The sequence below is a fragment of the Ixodes scapularis genome, unplaced genomic scaffold (genome assembly GCF_016920785.2).
Source record: "Ixodes scapularis isolate PalLabHiFi unplaced genomic scaffold, ASM1692078v2 PGA_scaffold7__128_contigs__length_106722199, whole genome shotgun sequence".
Lineage (NCBI taxonomy): Eukaryota > Metazoa > Arthropoda > Arachnida > Ixodida > Ixodidae > Ixodes > Ixodes scapularis.
In genome coordinates, this window is record NW_024609882.1 from 11,090,173 (window position 1) to 11,112,694 (window position 22,522).

Here is a 22,522-nt window from a genome sequence, read left to right on the forward strand (position 1 = left end):
GCGAAATGTACTTTTATCTCATTTCTTATTTTAAAACATGTTAACCAATATTTCACTTTAAAATTATTTAAATTACAAACAAAGCTGGTCATGAATACCTCACAAATTTTTGAAGTGTAGTTATTATGAATGGATAAATGTTAATAACTATACCATTTGTAACGGGCGGTAGTTTGCGCCACCCAGCCGAAGTCTTACAAGACAAACTATGATTCCCTCCTGAAGCTAATTTTCTCCCCCTACCTTCCCCGCTTCTTCCCCCCATCGAGGGAGACGCCGATTTTCCTCTGGTCAAACCTTGTCAACGTTATTCCAACACCAGACCCACTGCGAGACAGGGTTGAGACTTTGGGCATTTGCTTTGGGTCGGAGCCACGCAGGAGCGAGTCCAAATTTTCCTCTATCCCGCCTGTCCCCAGCTGTGCCAGTTAGTTGTGCATCATTAAAATTTCCCTTGATAAGTTCCACTGATCTAACCCCCTCATTTCTATGACAGTTGCTGAATCGCGCATCTCCACAGCCACGAGTGCGGCCACCGGACGGCCATCTTGCATGTAGCGAAATCGCGTTTTTGCTAACGTTGCAGAGGCCGGAGACAGCGTGCTAAAGACGTTTTCTACTCGTTCATCGTCCTTCGCCGGGAAGTTGTTTTTTCAAAACCCCTGTGTAAGTGGCGATACTTGCCGTTGTGAACACAAGAAAATTTTTCCGAAAGCTCTGTGCCGCAGAAAAGAGTCACAACTCGTTAAAAGCAAGTTTCGCTGATCTCGCGGCGTGATGAAAGCGTCCTCGGCATGGCGCAGTGCTGCGCCTGTGCCTTCGCACGTTTGGATGCCGGTTGAGAATCGTCGACACGGCAAAGTTTTGAAGGTGTAGATATCTTTGCAGCATATATCAGCCACGGAGTTCCGGATCGTCCTGCTTCCGGCGAGTTGCTATCAAAAGGAGGGGAGGGGAGGAGGGGGCAATGCAGTCACAGCCACAGGTATGGTAGCGTCCGCTTCAGCGCAAACTAAACCTATGCACGCGCACTCACCCCACTTTTGGATATGAATCTTGCAGAAATATTGGTTTGAAAGCAAATGTTTCTGGTACCTTCTTCCTTTGGCAAATGGTGAATTCCGTAAAACACTGTCTCCAACACAATTCGTAAAAAAAAAAAAAAAAAAAAAATTACACATCCAAATGAAGAGACCACTGGTGTGTATGCCTTGCTTTTCTTTCCGAAAAGGTAAATAACCATTTTCTTTTCCGTCTTACTTTTACAGGAACCCAGAGAGCCAGAAGCAAGACCACCAAGGCCCTTACTTACAAGGAGACTAAATGACCATGACATCGCCACCTGCTGGGATTAGTCAGCGGTGAGGAGCCACCCAATTGCAGCAGGTGGCGATTAGGGCCCCTGGTTTGAATGAATTACATGCCACAAACTGAAGTTAGAATGCAGACAGTACCGATAAGTCAAGTCACAATGAGACACAAGGACTTTTGGTCACACTGGTAATACATCAAACAAGAGTCCGCAGACACCGTTCGAGGCGCGTTTCTTCCTTGTACGACTGTCCCCGTCATATTGGTCATACAAAAGCTGTTTGCAGATAGGTTTGAAGCACACATACGTTTGAAGCAAACAGGTTTCGAACATACTTGAGTGTTCACAAATAATTCTGTCATATCTGCAGCGAACACCGCGTCTTTTGTTTGAAGTACAAGCAGTACGACTGTGGCTTAAGCTTATCACGCACGCTAGCTACAGCGAACACCGCGTCTTTTGTACGAAGTACAAGCAGTACGACTGTGGCTTAAGCTTATCACGCACGCTAGTCATACTTACCACACGTGCAATCTAGGATGTCGAGATCTGCCAGTGCATCTGCCGAGCAACAACCGGCTTCAGTGCAGCAAAGGAAGACACTACGAAGCAACCATTGTACTAAACTTTATTGTACTTGACTAGTTCCCTCGAAGTATTTTTTTTTCTTTTTCCACTCATTTCTTCTATTTACAAAGCCGCAACTGTGCGTGCAGTTGTGTCGATTATCAAAGGCGAAGAGCGCGTACCCAGCCAGAGCATTTCTATCTCACGCCTCCAGCCGCGGTAGCAGCAGCGAACCAACACCGCCACAGCACGAGGGAAGCGGTAGTCGCCCAACCTCTGACCACCAGCAAGCAGAACCCAAAGCCAGCACTGCCCGTGTCTCCTGACGCTCCCCAAGGCGCAACCCGTGGAATGGCTCTGTGGATCACAGCTCTAAAACACAACAACGCTATCACGGTCGCCGATGGCCCGTCCAAAGGCCCAACACTCAAATACTGCCGGACGCACAAAATCGTAGAACCATACAAGCACAAAGTAGCTTTGCATGCGGGAAGTGCTTCGAAGAAGCCGACGAAGGACCGAAGAGAAGCTCGAGAGTGAAATTGGAGCAACGTTTGTGGGGTGCCGTTCTGGACTTTTTACGAGCGCAAAGCCACCACTCGAGAAACAACAATATTTCTGCCACCCAAACAAAGGGTTGGGTGAGGCTGTTTAAGGAGCCAATACATTTCACAAAACCCAGCACCTAAGAGACAAAAAAATGCAGAAACAAACGGCAGATTTCTGCACTTTGCTTCGGCACAACCCGGCAAAGAGCAAACACTACGACCCTTTCGAGCGAGCCGATAGGAACGACGGAGCGAAGCGTACGACGGCCCTCCACGAGAGGAGTGGATTCCGACGATCCGACTGGCTCGTCGGGGTCCTAGTTGCTGCCGCTTGCCGAATCGTAGTCGAACGGAGTATGAAACGGAGCAGAACTTAACGCACAAACCCAGACTGGCACTAGAAGGCGTCTCGGCCCAAAACCGAGCCACGACCACCCGCTGGTGCTCAGAGGTTGCACGACTACAGTCACAGTCAAAGATGTCACACCAGACACACAGTCGAAAGGCACCGACGGACAGGCATATGTCCCTCTCGCGAGAATGGTGCAGCAGCAGCTGCGAGTGCTCGCGACACCGATTTGTCTACGGGTCGTCTCTCTAGGAGACGTGCCAAGGTCGGGAGAGCGGTAGTACATCAAAGGCCCCCAAGGAAACAGGCATAACAGAGCATTCAGGACTGGCTCGCACTTTGACGAGACAAGCAAGCAGGGGAACCCAGTTACTCTGCCCCGGGTCTGCCACCACTATGGTGCAAGTGGGCATCCACGGGACGATGACGACATGCGGGCCGTACTGCAATGCGGGCCGTACTGCAATGCAGGCCGTACTGCAATGCAGGCCGTACTGCAATGCAGGCCGAACCGCAATGCGGGCCGTACTGCAATGCGGGCCGTACTGCAATGCAGGCCGTACTGCAATGCAGGCCGTACTGCAATGCAGGCCGAACCGCAATGCAGGCCGTACTGCAATGCAGGCCGTACTGCAATGCAGGCCGAACCGCAATGCAGGCCGTACTGCTATGCGGGCCGAACCGCAACCCCACGATCTACGACGCCAATCGCCAGCGATTTTCAAGTCTGTCGCCCTACTTAATTGCGCTCTTCGTCTATCTCGCTCAAGTGCTACCTTACGATGGTCAAAGGGATGTCCGCACTAAAAGCCTAAAAAATATTTCCGAGATTGGTACGCATATAACTTTTTTTTTCCTAGTTTTTTTCGAGCCTGAAGATGGGGGAAGGTAAGCTAACGCTAAAGGTTTTATGCAAGATGTAGTACTCGCGCTAGGGACCGAACTCTCCGAGGCCACAACAGTCGACTAATTTCAAATTTAGGCGGGGATCTTTTGCGCTAGGGAGACTGCGGAGTACGACGCTGCGAGAAATAAGTGCCGGTGAGCCATCCAGAATGCTCGACCCACTTTCAGCCTCTAATATATATATAATATATATATATTATTTATATACATCTACGTAGTGCCGCTTTACAAAATAACCAACAATGTTGCTTCTCGAGATGACCAACAAGCTGCAGTAATTCTCGGAGAGGGAGAAAAAAATAAAGCCACCACCCAGAACGCACTTCGCTCATCTCTGTACAATTCTGGTGTGGGCATATATACTGTCTCTACAAACTCACGCATCGTCATGTCGCGTCTCGATAGGAGTAGCAGGCAAATACTGTAAGCCCCTAGAACTCGCGGAACTAAATTTTAGGAGTGCAACCCTCAACCTTCGTAACGCAACAAAAGGAAAAAAAAAGATTTTTTTTGTTTTTGTTTTTACTTTAGGGCTTAAAAGCTCAGGAGCAAAAGTAAAACACCTATAACAAAAAAAAAAAAAAGGGGGAAGACAATTGAACAACAAAGGCAGTTACCCGCAAAATGCGAGACGTCACGGTTCAACAAAACTTCGAGGAAATGTAAGGACAGTGCTACCAACAACCGCACAAAAACCATCAACGGTGAAAAAAAAAATATCAATAAATAAGAAATGGGGGAGGGCAGAAGAGGATATTTACAAACAACTCAAATGCACATAAAAAGAAAACACCCATGCGGCCTAAAACTCAACAGACAAAGAGACCTGCGCAACTAGGTCGGGAAAACAAAAAAAAAAGAATTGTGAACTACCAAACATTGCGCCAGAGTTGGACACTTCATTTTTCACCAATCTGGTGGCAACGGAGGCTCGCCTCCAGGTCATCGCTCGAGGGTGAAAACGCTCGGACCAGTGTCACTCATGCCACCGATATACCCACAGTACGTTGTGGCCCCTTTTTGCGCTTGCCAATCAATTAACTCCAAAAAATTGCGCAAAAAACAAAAGACAACAAAGAATCTATTTGAGACGAAGCACACCCATCCTGGAGGCCATCTAGCTGGTATGAGGCCAAAATGCTACTTGTCCAGAAGGGGGAATCTAAGAGGGTGACATCTAGGTCTGATGTCGGCAAAAGCGCACCAGACAGTCTGACGCGCGCTCTACGTCGGCAAGGCGCCGGCCGGCCCCGTGTACTTCCGCAAAGTACAAACACTCAACTTTCACAAAAGCAACAAAAAAAAAAAAAGAAAAAGAAAGAAATGGGGCGGGGTCTACTCCGCCCCCGCCAACACCACGCATCCTCAATGCCCTGACAGAAAGACTTATCAAACTCTGCGACTTTTTCTTTAAAAAATAGAGTATGTACATATATATCATAGTCTATCACCTCGAACCCCCCTCCTCTTCGGAGGCGAGAAAACAAAAAAATAAATACGCTTCTCATGCTGCAAACGCAAGAAGGAACGCGCCACAGCAACGGTGGCGGTCGAGAATGCCAGCGTGGGACTTCGTCTTTAAGTGTGGCGTCCTTGCATCAACGTCTGCCGTGCGGAGACGCTTCTCCTCGACGCGACCGCCGTGTCTTTCCGGTCGTGCCCCCGTCTCCGATTAATGCGGAAACAACTCGTCCCAAACGGACTCGACGACACTCCTCCGTAGTGCGGCGTCTTACGGCGGCACTTTGGAAACGTCGTCCAACGAAGCGGGGGCAAGGACGTGATGGGGCGATGCCAAACATGGCAGCCCGAACCCTGTCGCGCAATTGAAAAAATGGAACCGCAGCTAGTCACCCTCCGCCTAGACGCAAGATGTGAAAGACTCAACGTTTCGAGAGGCGCCTGTCGTAACCCCCGGGGCAGCGACGCCAGAGGCACCGTTGCTGTCGCCGGAAGAGGAACGGAGCGCACCTCGGTCCAGACGGGGTTAGCACGTGCGTCCCGGCTTCGCAATTTCGGCGAAGCCCTGACGCCGACAAGCCGCACGGCTAGAGTGCAAAACATTTGTCCGTTTTTTCACATTAAAAAATACTGCGACACGTTTTCGTACGTAATTATATCGCTAAAAAGAAAAGTTGTGTGGAAAATGATAGATGGAAGGAAATGTTCCTTCCGCACCACTGCCTCAGGGAAAAAGTATCCCGCCGAATCACAGCCGGGGTAGACGGCGGCGTGCCTTGCGGCCTTTGCTCTCGCTTAAAAGCAATGGTGGTTTTTCTATGGTGTGGGGGCATGACAATGCCACAACTTCGAGTGCAGCCCAAACCACCCTGAACAACTTGTTCCGACCAGTGCGATAGAAAGCATGTGCCCACATAGTTGTACGAAACAACAGTAAAGCGCCGATCGAAATAATTTTGGTTTACAATAAATAAACGGCCGTTTATAGACGCTTAAGGAGCTGCGTACGTGTGCTGCCATAACCAACCTTCGGTTTTTGTTTCCTATTACTTTGTTTACTTTGCATCATCGTTACAATAGCAAACCAGGTTATTGCCATTTTAGATTCTATCGTGTCCTTCTCCCCAGCATTGGCCTAAAGGTGAAGGCAGTAAGACAGCACGCCTTTCAATTCTATCCCGGCCGTGGCCAGATACGCAGCCCAACGACGCTCGCTCGTACTCTCTCCCAAACGACAGCAACGACGCCCCGCGGCATGTCGCACGCCACGCATGCGCGGTTGTTTGGCGGCTACTGCGCAGACACCGTGCTTCCGACGGCCATAGGAGTCTCCATGCCGGCCGGCGCCCTTTGCACCAACGGCGGCGAGAGTGGCGCCTGCAGGCCGTCGATCGCCAACGCATCTACCGCGGCGGCGTCTTCGTCGCCGCCGGGCGGCGCGGCAGCGGCGGAGGACGTGGGCGGGTTCTCCGTCGGCGGGCAGAGCCCCAGGGCCACGGCCAGGTCCTGGAGCACGAGGGCGTCCTTGGGGTCGACGAGGTTGAAGCGGGCGTTGAAGAGGGTGAAGTGGGCGAAGAGCGAGTGCAGGTGCCCGTGCAGCTGCAGCAGCACCATCTCCCGGAAGTGGGCGTGGTACAGGTGGGCCAGTACGTGCAGCAGCAGCCCGTGGATCTTCTTCACCAGCGACTCGAACGAACTCGGGAAGTCGCGCTCTGGACGGGAAGGGACGAGACGCAATTGGGGGAGACTCGGCACGCTTGGAAGACAGTCGGCGACTTCTCTCTCCGAGTCCCGGCGCTCGGAACTTCCCTATAGTCGGTGATTGAGGAAGCTCCTCTCATCTCTTTCCACTTCAGCAGGGCAAACACCGGAGAAGAAGCGACCTCCTCTCCAGTGTTTGCTCTGCTAAAGTGGAAAGAGGAGCTGCCTCTGAACTCTTTAACCTGTCACCGACTATGGAGACAAACTAAAATGCCGGAAGCCTTCGGTCGTTGATCAATGCTTTACGCCGAAAGTCGTTCACATACTCGCATGCTCTTGTGAAGTCCACAAAAGGCAATTTTTTCTCTACGATATCTTATCTCTGCACGCTTCATTTCACTATCCAGATTTTGTACGGGCTGTCCACAACTACTAGATAAGCTGGGGAGTGCAGAAAGTTTTGTCCTTTACACGAGGACTGACTGCTGCAGCATAATTAGGAAGTAGAACCACTGACAAATAAGCCTATGCGCGATGGTGCTTGAAACAATCCCGTCGAAGTTATTTTTTGTGTTGTCTGCTGGGCAGGTTCAGAGTTGATCAGACAACTCTCTTTCCATTATGATAAAGCTGCCATAATCTGTTCTTTTCAATATTAATAAGCATTCAACTAGAGATTGAGTAAGAAATTCTTTTTTCCATTTAATTCATAACTCAAAAAGCGAAGAACTTGTAAATTATTTTTCTAAAGAACAGTTATAAAAAACAAACAAAAGAAACATGAGCAGCAAGCATTATGTAAAATAAAATGACAGCTGGCAACACACTTCTTTAGATGAAACATCACTACTGGATGCCATCTTGTCTCTTACCAAAACTTTTCAACAGCTCATTAAAGCAATAATTGCCCACAAAAAGCACACACCATTTAACAGAACCATATCTGATCTCAGTGGAGTGGTATATTAGTCAAATTAGGTTGTAAACAATGCGGGTCTTTTTTCACAGGGTTGCGCAACATGAAGCACAGAAAAGCAGCACACCTCACAGCACCCCCCAAAAGATGATCAGCGTCAAAGTTAGAGTTATGCAGCACCTCTCGCAACACACGCCGCAAGCCAAAGGAAACTAGGGTTAAATTAAAAAGTCCCAGCTCACCAAATTTGGTCGGGAACAGAGATTCGTCGTTGACTGTCTTCTGCGTGAAGGTCATGACATAGTCGATGTACTGCGGTGCGGCAACCTTGCACTTCTTGCCCTTTTCGTCAAACCACAGGTACTGCCTGTTTCAGAGGTGAGCAAGCAAAATGTTTATCAGTTCATCCCAACAAGATAGGCAGGAGCACTGCTGAGAGCACTTTTAATTCCAGATAACATAGCAAGATGTCGCTGATGATATCCTACCCTCAATAACTGACGAAGTGTTGCGTAAAGCCACACTGTCAATTCAGAAACGACATAGTGATCAAACAAACTTCTCTGGCCTCATGATTCAGAAACAAATCGACATCCTTAAAGGGCCCCTGAAAAGAAAAATGTTTTTTCTAAAACAGTATGGTTGGGACACAGAAATAAAAAATAAATTTTAGACAAAAAAAAACGTTTTTTCAGCAATATTGACGGCGAGAGATTTATCTGAAAATCTGCGTGCAAAGTTAATGACGTCGCGGAACGGTCATTCACTCAACACGACGGTCGTTTGCTCTTTCCACCTCAACGTGAAAGTGAAGCTGATCCACCTCTCCTCCATGCACAAAAAACGCAGAGAGAAAACAAGTAGAAAGGAGGTGACCATCAACTATTGCATTCGGTCATTCTGGTGGGGGTCAAAAGACGTGTCGGGCCCCAGAAGCGCTTAAGGCGTTCAATATTTTGCGACATAATAGACTGCTCGTTTCAGTGGCCGAGGGGAAAAGCAGATATGGGTTTTTCTTTGTTCTGCAAAAGTGACTGGACTCAAACGGAAACAAATTTATTTTGCAGGTTCCAAGGGCACTCGGAACTTACTGAGGTCACTTTCGGTACAAGTTCAGAAATCATGTCATGGTCTCTTTGAGGCTGATTTGCACATTTGCACTTGATACTAGATGGAAGGTTTAGCAGCTATCTATAAGAAATGGTAGCTTATAACATTCTTAAAAAGCATTTCGAGCCCATTGTAAAAAAGTGATGCGTAAAAAAAAAGGAAAATAAATGCAAGAAAGTGACTGGGAGTGTTTTAAGATTAGACGTCGCCAGCATGGTCACTCGTCGTAGGAGGTCACAAGAGCTCACAGTCAAGTGAAGAGCTCAAAGGCGATTGCCGTTTTGGAAGGCGACAATCGAGGGGCATGAGGAGTCTCATCGTTACGTCGCCTATCCTTCCCGTGTGCCGTCGGTGGGTGGGGCAGAACGCACCTGTTTCCAGGGCCGGTCATGTCTGGACAGCCGGACATGGTGCAGAACTCCGATATCGTGCCGTACAGGAGGTTGATGTGGTCGAAGAACGCCAGTGCTGCAAGACACAAGATGTGCGAGGCAAGGTTTCAACCGTGGAAAAGACGGATCTCCCTCGGCGCTATTGCTTCGGAGGCTTTTACCTAAATTTGAATAACGATGGAAACTTTTGTATACAGACATTTCGGAAGGAGTCTTTCCTTCTTTAAGTCTGTATGAATAACAGCTTGTAGGCACTCAAAGAAGGAAAAACTTACCAAAACATCTGCACGTTAAAGTTTTTATTGTTATTGAAATTTTTCTAAACGCCTTTATTTCTCGACGAAGAATATATTTAAGTACCTTCGGAGGTTTCAAAAGTCACCATATGACACGCTAGGACACACACAAATAGAACAGTCTTTGAGGACCCATTCAAACGTGTCATTTCTTTTCACGTGAAGCACTAGGATATACGAAAAAATTGTCAAGGGGCAGGCAGGCAGGTGTATGTTGATCATGATGTTAAAATCCTGAGACTGGGAAGGAAACTTTAAAGGAAAAAGCGTAATTCACAGAAATAAGGGACATGGTGTTGAGAGACCCCACTAAAACAGTTTTGCTCCAGAGTTAACCAGACAAACAAAGTCGGGCTGGCATTGATGGCCCAGCATGAAAGATTGTAACATCAAAGACTCCAAAGCTCCATTGGCTGTCTCAATGCCTCACACTGTGCTCAAAGCTTCTCTTAACATGTTTTCGGTGCTTTTAAATTCATTTCTGCAAATTTCTTTCTTAAGATCTCTAACTCCTGAGTCTTGCATTGTCGTCGGACATGGGAAAATCCTCAGCGGCAGGTTTCTAACCAAATAATTTAGCGTGAAAAAAAAAAAAGAAAAAGATTAGATTTTGAGTTTTAAATCAATTTTTTAGATTGTCAGGCACTTTAGGGGCATCCTTCCACAAAAAAAAAAAAGAAAAAAAAGGCACGCATAAAATGTCTAGTTAGAGGCATTTTAGAATGATGTAGGAAACAAAAAGCGAGTGCCAGATTTAATGTGAGAAAGTGTGGAAACAAACAAAATTGTTTCCAAAAGAATCCTGTCCTTGGAAAAATCAAATAATAAACACCCACAAGGAACGGTAATTTTGTCATCGATGCATCATGCTTTCCAACCGCTGGCGTCTAGACCAGAGCTTCTTAAAGTATAAACCACATTTAAAGGGGCGCCCTGCAATCCTATCGTCTACCTTCCTTACGGTTTCCACATCTCTTGTAGTTCGGGCAACCCAGCGGGCATGGAGAGAATAACTAAATATCAGTGTGTCATCTTTTAACCACACGACACGGAAGCCTCCTCCACCTACGGAGGTGCCCCATGGTACCGAACACGCGCGGGCATGTGACAAGATTGTGACGTTGCTCCTGGCCAACTCCTGCCTTACGACTGGTCAGAGCCGCTAAAAGCTTTTCTTAGTTGAAATACAAAATATAAGTGGCGCGAGCCTTTTCAAGTATTTAACAAAGTAGTTTTTGTTCAGTATTTTAGATCAGAAAAGAAACAAATGCAGTTTATAAAGTACGGAAACCAGAAATGACCCGTCGACATACCCGCCACCAAGTGGCAAAAAAAGCGGCCCATACTAGAAAGGGGTAGTGGGACCAGGCACCGGGAAGCGGCGGGTGTAGAAAGGTCCCGGATGTACTTGGTGGAACTGCGGTCGTATGTGCTCGGGGATCTGACCGGTTCTAAGCGTTTCGAAGGCCTTCAGCGAGCAGGTTTGGCTTGCAATTTGGCCGTTTGGCGGTTTGGCAGCGCAAAGTGGCTCCCGTTTTGAACTGAAATTTACACTGTGCTTGCTGTCGTTTGTGGCCAATGAAGTGTCAAGCCGAATTAGTGTTTAGTCGCGCAGCAAATGCAATGCGAGCTGCCCTGGCCACCCGCTTCATCCAGCCTACCCAGCCCATGCTTTAGTGGTGCCCTCTCGAGCCCTCGAGACTGAGTGCGGCGGACGTAAGCGCTCGCCGAATTCACTAACCCTCCTCTAGTAGACGGCCACCCAAGGCAGGACCAGGGACGTCATGAAAAAGGTTACTTTTTTGCTTGTTTTCGTAATTTTACTTCGCTTAGAACTTTCTAAATAAAGCAAAATTAAAAAAAAAAAAAAAAAAAGTTTCATTAAGTTACTACGTTCAGTGCACTCAGGTTCGGTGCAAACTAAAAACCAGTCAAAAAGTCATTGCAGGGCCCCTTAAGCGATTTGGAGAACGACGAGACAAGCGACCAAGGCAATGAGCAACGTTTTCTAGAAATCTAAGATCCGAGCGACGCAACGAGCGACAGTAAGAAATCTCCGCCACTCGTCACTTGTGCCGTCTCATCGCTAGCTAAATCAACATGCGGTTCAGCCTTAAACCTTGCGTCGCTGCAGAGCCTTTAACTACCTTAGGGGTCATTCAGGAACCTCCATTGAATAAGTTGATTGTGCCTCCGACACCTTGTAGACGAGCCAAGACGAAGTTGCCTCGCAGTGGAAAGCGAAAATGGCAACACGCATCAGAGCGCTTATTCAGAGAATGGCTGCATTAAAAATGCACTTCCAACTAAAAGTCAGCAAGAGTGCTTTGCAACTCGTCAGAACTCCACTACGACTGCAAAGATGTTTGGTCTTAGGATTTCAACCCTCTTCCGTACCTTACCTGGTGGAGTGATCCCCACATCGATACGAACCCCCATTAGTGTTGCCGCAGGCTCGAGGCTCCGTAGACTACACTTTGAGAGACGGTGGTCTAGACCAGGAGTTTTCAAACTTTGGATCTCTAGGAACTCCCATGCGGCTTGACCGAAAGCTGACGAACCCCTCCCGGAATCGGCACTGATGCAATAAAGCAGTGCGAGAGCCTACAGACCTTGCAAACAATGATGCGCAAACTAAGAAGTGTTTCGCTCCTAGCTATAGACCTTTTCAGCCTCCGTCTCATGGGCGCTGCCATCTTGGAATCGCGTGACGCAGCCGCCATAAGGTGGCTTCAACTCGTCGCTCCGCTCTCCCCTCCGCGCCTTGCCGAAGGCGCTGCATCCGCATTTTTCGTCGCTTTTCACCGCGTTTCTCGCCTTACTGTAAATCGCCGCCCGTTGCTTACATTTACAACTTAATTGCATGCCATAATAATGTGCACGACAGCAACTGCAGTTAATTTTGTAACATATTTGTACTATTTTAACCGCCAGCGTACCGGATACGTAAGAGAAGGGAGGAGGTACAGGAACCAGCGTCAGCCCTGGCACATATTGAGCCCAACTATTTATGACAACTGAAGTTTGCTCAGTGATAGTGGTGGAATATTCGAAATAACTATAGTGCAATGTATATGTATAGCCGCACACTTAGGATCTTAAGGAATGTGACCAAAATACTCAGCATATGATGCTATGCGTGTTTCCTGAAAGTCTCCTGCCTGGCCTTCATAACAAACTTAAAATAGTTGTTTTTGATTATGTAGGATATATAAGATATATAAGGAAACAAACGCTTAACTCACATTTTAACTGATGCTCAGGATAATGATAACGTCCACATCAGGCGATTTGTTTACGACATTATACCTAAATTTGCTTGATTTATTTATGGATTTAGACAAATCGTACACCATGTTCGGTCCCATATCTGCAGTCATTAAAGCTTGCTGAATTTTTTTTAACACAAAAATTAATTTATTTGTTTTATTTATTTTAACACAAAGACCCCTGTGAAAAAGAAAAAAAAAAAAATCTGTCACGGGCAGCTTGGGAGTGCCTAGAGCTCACATTATGTTATGCCGAAAAGAAGCAATCTACATAGAAATAACCCGAATTCAGCGTTGTTGATTCTAGATCGCATCAGTTTCCATGGAGATCTGTCTATACAGGCTCATGAAGTCGTGCCTTGCATTCGACTTGAGCCAAATGAATGGGAGATCGCTTCTCTCGGACCCTTTAATTTTATTCGGCAAAGTTTATACAAAGACAACATTTCAGACTTCAATTGATGGGCCAGTCACTTATCTCATGTGCCAAGCATCTCGTTATCAAATATCAGTAAAACAAATAGCTCATTTTCTATTGCCAACATTGTGAAATGCTGTTAATAAGTACTTTAGCAGGGTCAATAGCTAAAGGAATTTCCCACCCGACCTAGGACGGACTATCGAAAGATTTCTCGAGTACTTAATTTCTTTAATTAAGGAAAACAGCACAAGATGATATCACTTTTTTTTTTTTACATTATCTGCGTTATTATAGGATACATTTCAAGTCTTTGGAGTTCACAAAAAGTTGGTGTCCGCGAAAATCAGACAGTGACCAGTGAGCTGGCGACTTCATGCGTTTTTCGCGATTCAGGTGGTTTTTAATCAGATTGTGGACCTGCACTTTTATTATGCACCAACTCAATAGTCTCTTTATTAGTTCATTTTGATGGAAACTAGGGTCAGTGGGTACGGCCCTAGACGACTGGAATCCTCCTTGTGCATCATAGTCGTTCCGCCACCGAACGATTTCACCAGATGCATCGTAAAGTGTCCGTAAAAAAGTCCGCGAATATGACCCGAAACCACCTTGTGGTTCTCAAATTGGCTCAGTACCACAGTTTTATCAGTTGTGTGCTATAACCGGCAGATTTTTATCACGAAATTATGCAAAAATGACATAACACAAACACAGCCACGAGCGCGCTGAAACCGAAACCAATCAAATTGAAGCCACCCAATGGCGGCGAGTGCGACAGCGCCCTCTACCCGCCGGTCGGGTAACTACTGAGATGAAAAGGTCTATACATCAATGAATGGTTCAGATCTGCTGACATAGCACTTGAACTGGAAAAGCACTACCCTTTGAGGCGAGGAAATTTGGGAGCTTGGACAACCCATAAGGGTACTTTGGACAGGGTGGAGAACAAAACTGAGTTGGTCTAAATCGTGATTTTGATTACGATTGAAATGATGATTTAAGTCGTAACACTTTATGCAATGATTTGAATCCAACGTTTGTCTCACAAATACTTCCCAAAATATTTTTTACTTAGTTTGTCTCTCATTTATGCTTTCAATATGCATTTATTTTGTACCTATGTCAAACAGAAATCAAGCAAAAAAGATTATAGCAGGCTGAACACCAGCAACAAGGAGTACTCTTATGAGATAATCAGAACGTTAAGCTTCCTTTCTAACTTCCACATCGTTCATCAGTTACATGATGTTATATTACACGCAAATTATAACAGAAAAGGACACAAAAACAAGAAATGTAACATGCTATATTGTAGCAAATAAAAACATAAAAAAATAATATTAAAGCTATTTCTTTTTTTTCAAACTAAACATGTCAAGTTGTTTTTGTTCTAGTACGGAGGGATTTACATTGACAAAAGTTGTTAATCGAAGCATACTCTAAATGTACAGTAACTGTTTCGTTCGCACCGCTGTTTAATAATCTGATGGACTATTCAATCAATCGGCCAAGTTTTAAAATACATCCATCCATAAATAGTCACTTTTTTCTAGGTATACAGTGATTTAAATCGTATTATTTAAATTAAAATCAAATAAATCTGATTTCAATAATATATATTTCATGTAATTCAAACAAATCTGACTTTAGCACGTGGTAAACATATCGACTGGTGTGTTTGTGGCCGGCCTGCAGATGACAGCGGACTTTCCGGTGACGCCTAGTCCGTGTCATAACTATGGCACGTCATCATCAGATGTACAGTGCTAATCAGACTTGTCTATAACGCGCGAGCGTGCGGCTTTCTCCGGGGAGCGCTAGACTGGTGGCATTCGCGGAAACCAAGCTAGTCACGTGGCGGAACATGGAACGGCCCGCTCGAGGGGTGTCCTGCCCACTCCATCAGCTTGATAAGCGATAAAAGTAGAGTGCTTTATAATATACTTGTTTTTTGATGACGACATCGTTGATACGCCTTCATGCTTTGGTTTTGTTATTATTCGAGCCATGATGTTTGTAAAAAGCGTGCGAGCAGCCTTCTGCGTTTGCCGCTAGCTAATAGAGTGGGCAGGACACCCCTCGAGCGGGCCGTTCCATGTTGCGCCACGTGACTAGCTTAGTTTCCGCGAATGCCACCAGTCTACCGCTCCCCGGGGAAAGCCGCACGCTCGCGCGTTATAGACAAGTGTGATTAGCACTGTATCATTCTCACTAGTCTTCTGCCCTGTGTGAAAATGACAAAAGTTCCTATGCACTTTACTTCATGCCTAGCAAAATTTCTGGGTCACACTTATTTTGTATTGTCATATTTAGCAACATATTGGATTTCAAAATAGAGTATCTGTATCATACACATATTTTTTTTTTTAAACATTTTTCCTCGTTTAAACTTTTGTGTTGAAATACCAACAAAGGTTTATTTATTCGGAGTTTCCTCATTCGTGTATTTTATTCCCGGCCCCCGAGATTGCGACAGATTCCCAAAGCGGCCGCTTGACCAAAACGCTTGGAGACCCCCAGTCAGGACCGAGGCGACCCTCTCCTGCCCCTCAGGAAGCAAGGGCCCACGGGGTGGGAAGGAGCGGGCGGTCGCACTCACTGTGGGACGCGAGCCATTCGTTGTAGTCGAGGCCCTCCGGCAGATCCACCAGGTCTCGCAGCCGAGACTCCGGGATGGTGCACTCCAGCACCGTCGACTCGAGGTACATCTTGGGCTCCTCCTGATTGGTGGCGGCAGCATCCTTGTCTTTCCGACGGGCCTTCCTGCAAGGCACGAGAGCAGCACAGCCCACCAATCAGCCGCTGCGGTCAGACGTGCCTGCCACCGGACGTCTAGCTTTCGTGTCGCGAAAACCTGTCGAGACGCAGAGACGTCCGCGAAATCGTTCAATTATTTGCTTCGAGACGTGTTAAAGCCGGCCCAAACGTTTCACCGGGACTGGTTACGTTAAAGCTGCTCGTGACTGCTTGTGACGAGATAAGGCACTGGTACCTATGTCGGGCAGCCCCGGCCCGCTTCCGGTGTGTGTGCATTTCCTCACTCTTTGCACATCATCGTTCTATCCTGGGGGCTCGAAATAGTTCTGACGTCGTAAGCAGCTACTTCTCTTAGGTAGTGCGGGGATTTCATCTTGCAAATCTACGAAACCTTCGGTGTAGTTTGGGAAATGCCTGCAGACAGGAAGTGGGCAAGTGCTAACTGGCAGGTGGTGCCGGTGTGTTACCTTCTTGTGGGCAGTCACAAGCAGTCGTCCCGCTCCAACGCAAATGTCTGAACCGGCCTTTACGTAACCGAAGATCGGACTCGAGTAGTCACAAAGGCAGTAAGTAGGCTATCGCCCGGGTTGTGCTACGAGTAACTGTGCAGGAAACTGCCCGCCACTAAATGTCGAAATTTTGTTCACCAACATATCAGACGGTGCAATTTGCTCGCTTTAAAAAGCTACTTTTACTATTACCAGAGAGAAAGAAAATAAACAAGGAAAAGGAAATAAGAAAGGGACATCAAGACGGTGTCCACATTAGATCCATTGAACTTTCTTTCGCCGTGAAAATGCTCCACATTGTGTACTACAACCGCCCTGTCAAAGAAGCCGACAACAAACAAGATCATTAAGGGAACACATCCTCAAAAAAACACCAGAAATTGCGAAAGAATAAAGTTCCCCAATCTTACGAGACGGCGAGATTTGGTAAAGCGAGTGTTTGAGGCTACAAAAAGGTTGATAATTGGGCTAGTTGGTATTTAAACATCTAAACGGTATTAGCGCACACATGTGCGCTAATACCGTCTAGATGTTTGAGGCTACCCCATGCACGTGCAACATCGCTCAATTAATGCCAATCCGTAACACTACCGCAAACATCGCCACAATACGACAAAGCTCGCCTAACCAGCAGCACGCAGCACGGAGGAAGCCGCAAGTCATCACCACGATTGGACAGCACGGCAAGAACATTGAGCCTCGCCGAAGCGAGTGTGCCCCCAAACCGAGCGCTTTTCCTCGAGTGTTGTGCAAACGTGCAGCCGGCAACAGTGAGAGCAACAAAGCCTGTCACAGCTGTCAGCCAATTGACTCTCAAGGTCACCCGGTGGCAGAGTCGATGTGCACTGGCTGTCTCGGCAGTTCCGTTCAAGCACGCCGTTACGACACGACTGCGTTTTTTTAATCTGGGAGTACTTCGAGATTGGACGGCTAATTTAGGTGGGCGCTTGGCTCAATGCCCATGCACACCGGGCTGGGAGCAGCCAATAAGGGTGGCACCAGGGGACACCCTGGAACCAAACAGGAGCAGCAAAAAGGGTCTACCAGGCGAAACAAATAAAAATTTAGGATCGGATGCCACAAACATTTGAGAAAAACTGCTCCAATACATCCGTCCATTCAATTATTCAATTCATTCAAGAGGTCGTGGAATGTGGGTACAACGAGAGGCCTGCATTTTAGGCATTGCAACGTCCTTCAACAAACTTTTGAAGCATGCCCGTTTTAACACTTAAGGCTCGTTCACACAGTTGCGTCGACTGCGTTGCGTCCTGCAGCATAGCGCCTCCTCTCTAGCTCGTCATAAGGGTTGCCATAGCAACAGCTCGACGCAAGCAGTCTTAGCGTAAGAGCGCTTGCGTGTGATCTGACACATTAACACTGTGTGATTTGACACTTAGTGTTATTCAAGACTGGCTTTCGTAAGACGAGCATGACATTACAAAAGAATCACAAAAGACAGCGACACAGTCGCTAAGTTTAGTGGACTAGTTTAGCGGACCATCAATGATTGTGAATTAAAGATAATATTTAACTATCATCCACATTTTTCTTCTTGGTACAAAACTGACAAACCAGGACGCCCAGCTTATTTACCGGCGAGAAATCACTGAAGATGCAATGACGAGGTTTTCGACTGCAAATTTAACCACAAAAATACACATGCAAAAGGTTCTCGGAGTGCAGCAGTTTCACGGTTTACAGAAGCGACTGCAGCAAAATCTATTATCTGACAAGTTTAAAAAGTGCCATAGTGTAACTTCTATATTATTTTCCAAGAGATTTCCACTACAGTCGCATCCTTTTCATATCTGTTTCCGCACGAAAATACACGCGCAAGAAATTCTTGGTGCGTTGCAGCTTCACAATTTTCAGGATCAACCACGATAAAACGTTTTATCCGACGAGTTTAAAATACGCCATAGTAGCACTTGCACGAACCCGCACAATGCATGAATGTAAACGTGGAAATGCCAGGGATCCGGTCAAGGCCGCAGCAAGTGGAGTACACCCCTTTTCCACTGACAGTGACAAATCTCCCCGGCAGCCCAACAGCCCCGAACGAACGCATGGACGCATTATCTCATGCCGGCTCGAGTCCGAGACCCTTTTTCTCTTTCTCACCTGACAAATGTCAAAGTGCAAAGAGGCAGCTGCTGCGAGCGATGATAGTAAGACAGCAAAATGAGGGGAGTGCTGACAGCTCGGAGTGATACACCCACCGGTAGATGAGCTGCTCGATACTTTAAACCTTCATTTTCTTTGTGGGGCAGGCACAGGGCTCTAAGGAGGACAGGTGTTTTGGAATGAGTCGTTCAGCACATTGATTGACAAGCTAGGCAGCTGTTGCAGGTACCCACTCTATATACTATTGCATCGCAGTGGAAAAAACAAAACGCAAGTGCTTAAAACACTTTTCCGTTTGACTGGTACATAGCTTGATGAGCTTATAATGCAGCTCAACTAGAAATAGCAGAGCTATGCTCCAACTCATTTTAAGTCTGACTGCAGTCAATGTTGCGATCTAATGGAGCCAGTCAAGCTTCATTGCCTTTGTGGGTATGCTATCAATAGTTAGACCAATCACGCATATACAAAAGCGCAGGATTGCAGTGATTAATTTAGCTGGTGATAGTAAACAAACAAAGGCGATGAGCACCACCACAATGCACTTTTGGCACCGCTCGATTGGCTACATGGGATCGTAGCAGCAGCGTCCGGACTTGAGGTGAAATGGAGTTTAGGGTCAGTTTTTCCTTAAACTCACATTCAATCATGCACAGCATAAATAATATATCTAGATATCTCAGTGCCAAAGCAGGACAGTGCTGGCAACAAAAAACAAAATGCAGGAAAAACATACCTCAAAAGCACTGCGAAAAAGTTGACAATCATAGATGAGCAGAAGGCGTGCGATTCACTGTTAACTATGTAACGTGAATGAACGTTGTGTGGACAACTGCACAAGCATCCAAAAGATTGAATACCCGAAAATCAAAACGACTTCAAATAAATTCTCAGATTTCTCCTAGATTTTGCGGGATAGAAAACGAGACATTATGATACCGAAAAACATTTAACGCTAAATGTAATTGACGACTGAAATGCAACTGCGGTAGCGAATACATACGCATCAATCGAAGGGAAAAAACAATTTTATGGCCCTTTTCACGGAGAGCGCAATCTTTAAAAATAAAATGTATGGCACTACCTGCAACATCTGTGTGCCACAGGGATTCCGGGTTAGCCACTTTTGCTGACATTTACCAAAGCTCGCAGAAAACAGAATGTGGACAGGCAGAAAACCTGCATCTGCTTGCATTACGTCTTCCAGACGCTCCCATGAACGTCAGCAGAAGTGAACGTGGCAAACTTTGCACAATCCACGTAGCATATGCACATGTTACACAAAAGGGCAGGAAAACGAAAAAACCTGCAACTGCGTGCAGCATCGCATGCAAATTTCTCTTCATTTATAGGTGCTTATGTACTAATGGACCTTTTTCCAGTAAGCTTCTGCACATATGTACGCCCTCTCCCCTGGTCCTGCTTCTCACTGTTGCCATTTTCGGAGGGCAATGTCCCGTACAAGCAACATATTCGACCTTTGCGCATATTTTGGCTTTTGAATATTGGTAGTATGGGGCATAAAAAAGCAATGTACACGGACATAACGACATGATGCAAATATGTTCTGACGGTGGAGGCATGTCAGGCTGCCCTTCATTCGTAATTTGCAAACAACTCCCCAGGGGGTGTCTCTTGCTCGAAAAAGGTTCATTGTACGAAACTAAAATTATGGTGGGACTTTATAGTATTGACTACTTTACCACTTAACCTTCATCCCCTAAAATGAATGAATGAATGAGAGAGAGAAAGAGCACAGCCAAGTGTAGGCAAACCAGTGCATCTGAAAATTTGACGACATGCCTTAGTTGCTCCATTAAACGCCCTTCTGTGCTGGCATTCACATAATACGCCACGCAGAGGAAGGCAACGAAACGGACACAGAACGCCTCTTTCAAGTTCACGTCACGCCGGGTAGGCACCATTACCTTGGGATCTAAAAATAAACGAGGCGCGCGAGGCCAGAGAAAAAAGAAATACAGCCTTCCTCATTAGTAGGCGGAACAACGCTCCTCGGAAGTGTGGGTCAGCGCACCGGACAAAGCACCGGCGCTTCCGCCGCAGCGCGCGTCAGCCAGTTTCGTTATGGCGCCATGTTTGCAGGACTGAGCGCCGCAGTTTCCTCTAAAAGCCAGACGGCCAAACGAATCGGAAGGCTTCATATGCTCGCGCGCAACAACGCTCATGTTCTCACTGCTGCCGGGCTAACAACAGGTGCGCACAGCTGCCGAACAGCACAGCGACCATAGGAGCTCCCGACCGACCACCTTAATTAAAACGAGCGTTGACAGCCAAACAAAAACGTCGCAAGTCTCGCGCGCGCGCGCGTGGCAGACGACGAGCAGAAAACAACATTGCGTCAGCGGCAACGAACTCGCCGTTTCGACACCGCTTCCCCAAAAACCGTCGGGCTCTTGCCAGAAAGGTTCGAAATCGTGTTTTCAAGCAGTTAGCGCTGCGCACCGAGGCTGCGAGACCGGCCGCAAAAAATCGCCGCGGACAGCTCTACTCTTTGCCGAAAAGAAAAACCGCTCCCCATAACGTCTCAGGTGCAGTACCCCACGACTGCTACCCTGGGGTGTGCTTCCCCGACCGCACGCCAGTTCTGCCGGTCGGTGCCATGAAAACTTTGCGTTTTTGCTGTAGTGAAAAGCAGATCTTGACTTCGTCACAACGCCTTACGAACGACGTCGCGACAGCGAAATGCCAAGTAAACTCCCGCGAGGTAGGTAAAAAGCCCATTTGAGTCGGCAAGGCCAGCGTTTTATCGAGGGTGGAATGTTGCTGCACGACCAAGGGCACGACTCTTTGACCGAAACCGAGCACAAAACGAAACCAAGTGTCACGTGATCTACAATACTAGCAATACTAGGGCTGTGGTTCTCAAATGGGGGCCCGCGGACCCAAATTCGGGTCCGCGAAGGCATTTTAGGGGTCCGCAAAGCCCTGCCTCATCAGTAGAGCCCGGCAATAAAAGTGTCTTTTTTTTTTTTTTTTTTCAGATCGAGAAGAAATGTTTCAGCCCTTAGTCATATATATTTATTAAGTCATTATTATATTTAACCTATGCCTTTCCCCTCCTCCAACAACGAACGGGGTCCTCCATCATCTCCGCCGATCGACAGGGGGTCCGCGAAACATCGATGGTTCAGAACCACTGTGCTAGGGGATTGATCAGAAACACTTTTGGTGAATCGAAAGTTTTTAACACACGATATTACACGTCTTGATTTATTTACGATGAATAAACGAGATTATCAGAACGCATGAACTGAATAAAAGTGAGAGCGACGTCAGGAAAGCCTCATCGCCATCGATTTCAACGGCAGCCTCACAAAGCGCGGGATTTTCGCCTTGCATTTCGCAGCAGGATGTGTGGAGCCCCGCCCGCCTGCCCCCCCCCCCCCCCCCCCCTTTCCCCTCCCCAACTTATGTTCCTTCCCGGCTCCAATCCAATACATGCCTTGCATCACGTGATGTCATACGGCACCGTAGCAGCCGCCGTTGCTCCGTACCATTCGTGTGCCCGTACCTTTGTACCATCGCAGCGTGGTCCGGAGCAATGGCGGCTGATGTGACGTCAATGCAAGCACACGATTCTTTCTCTATGACGCACCTAGCAGTCCTAAACGATTAGTGCTTTACTAACGCACGAACTGTGGCAGTAGATCTGGCGTGAGGGCAGGGAATTTTGGGTACGCGTTGTTTTGGAGGGAAAAGAGTTCAGGGGAAGCTCCTCCCACCTTTCTCGACTCTCGCAGAGCGAGCGCTAGCGAGGAGGTCGCCTCCTCTCCATCATAAGACGGCACACTATCGCACAAAGTCCCACACTTTTTGTTAGAGACTTCTGGCGCTTGTATCGTCCTTTGCCTCCTGCAGTC

The 22,522-nt window shown here is 47.0% G+C and overlaps 1 protein-coding gene across 2 annotated transcripts in view; it reads right to left on the reverse strand.

Annotated features, from left to right (window-relative positions):
• Positions 1–1,923: 1,923 nt before the first annotated feature.
• LOC8040206 (MOB kinase activator-like 2) overlaps positions 1,924–22,522 on the reverse strand; it is a 48,124-nt gene continuing 27,525 nt past the window's right edge. For both annotated transcript variants that reach the window (XM_029972601.3, XM_002414028.5), the window contains exons 2-5: positions 15,848–16,011; positions 9,242–9,338; positions 8,003–8,127; positions 1,924–6,855 (exon numbers count right to left, since the gene is read on the reverse strand). In XM_029972601.3, coding sequence (XP_029828461.2) covers positions 6,434–6,855; positions 8,003–8,127; positions 9,242–9,338; positions 15,848–16,011 — 808 coding nt within the window. In that variant the 3' untranslated portion in view covers positions 1,924–6,433. The remainder of the gene's footprint in view (positions 6,856–8,002; positions 8,128–9,241; positions 9,339–15,847; positions 16,012–22,522) is intronic.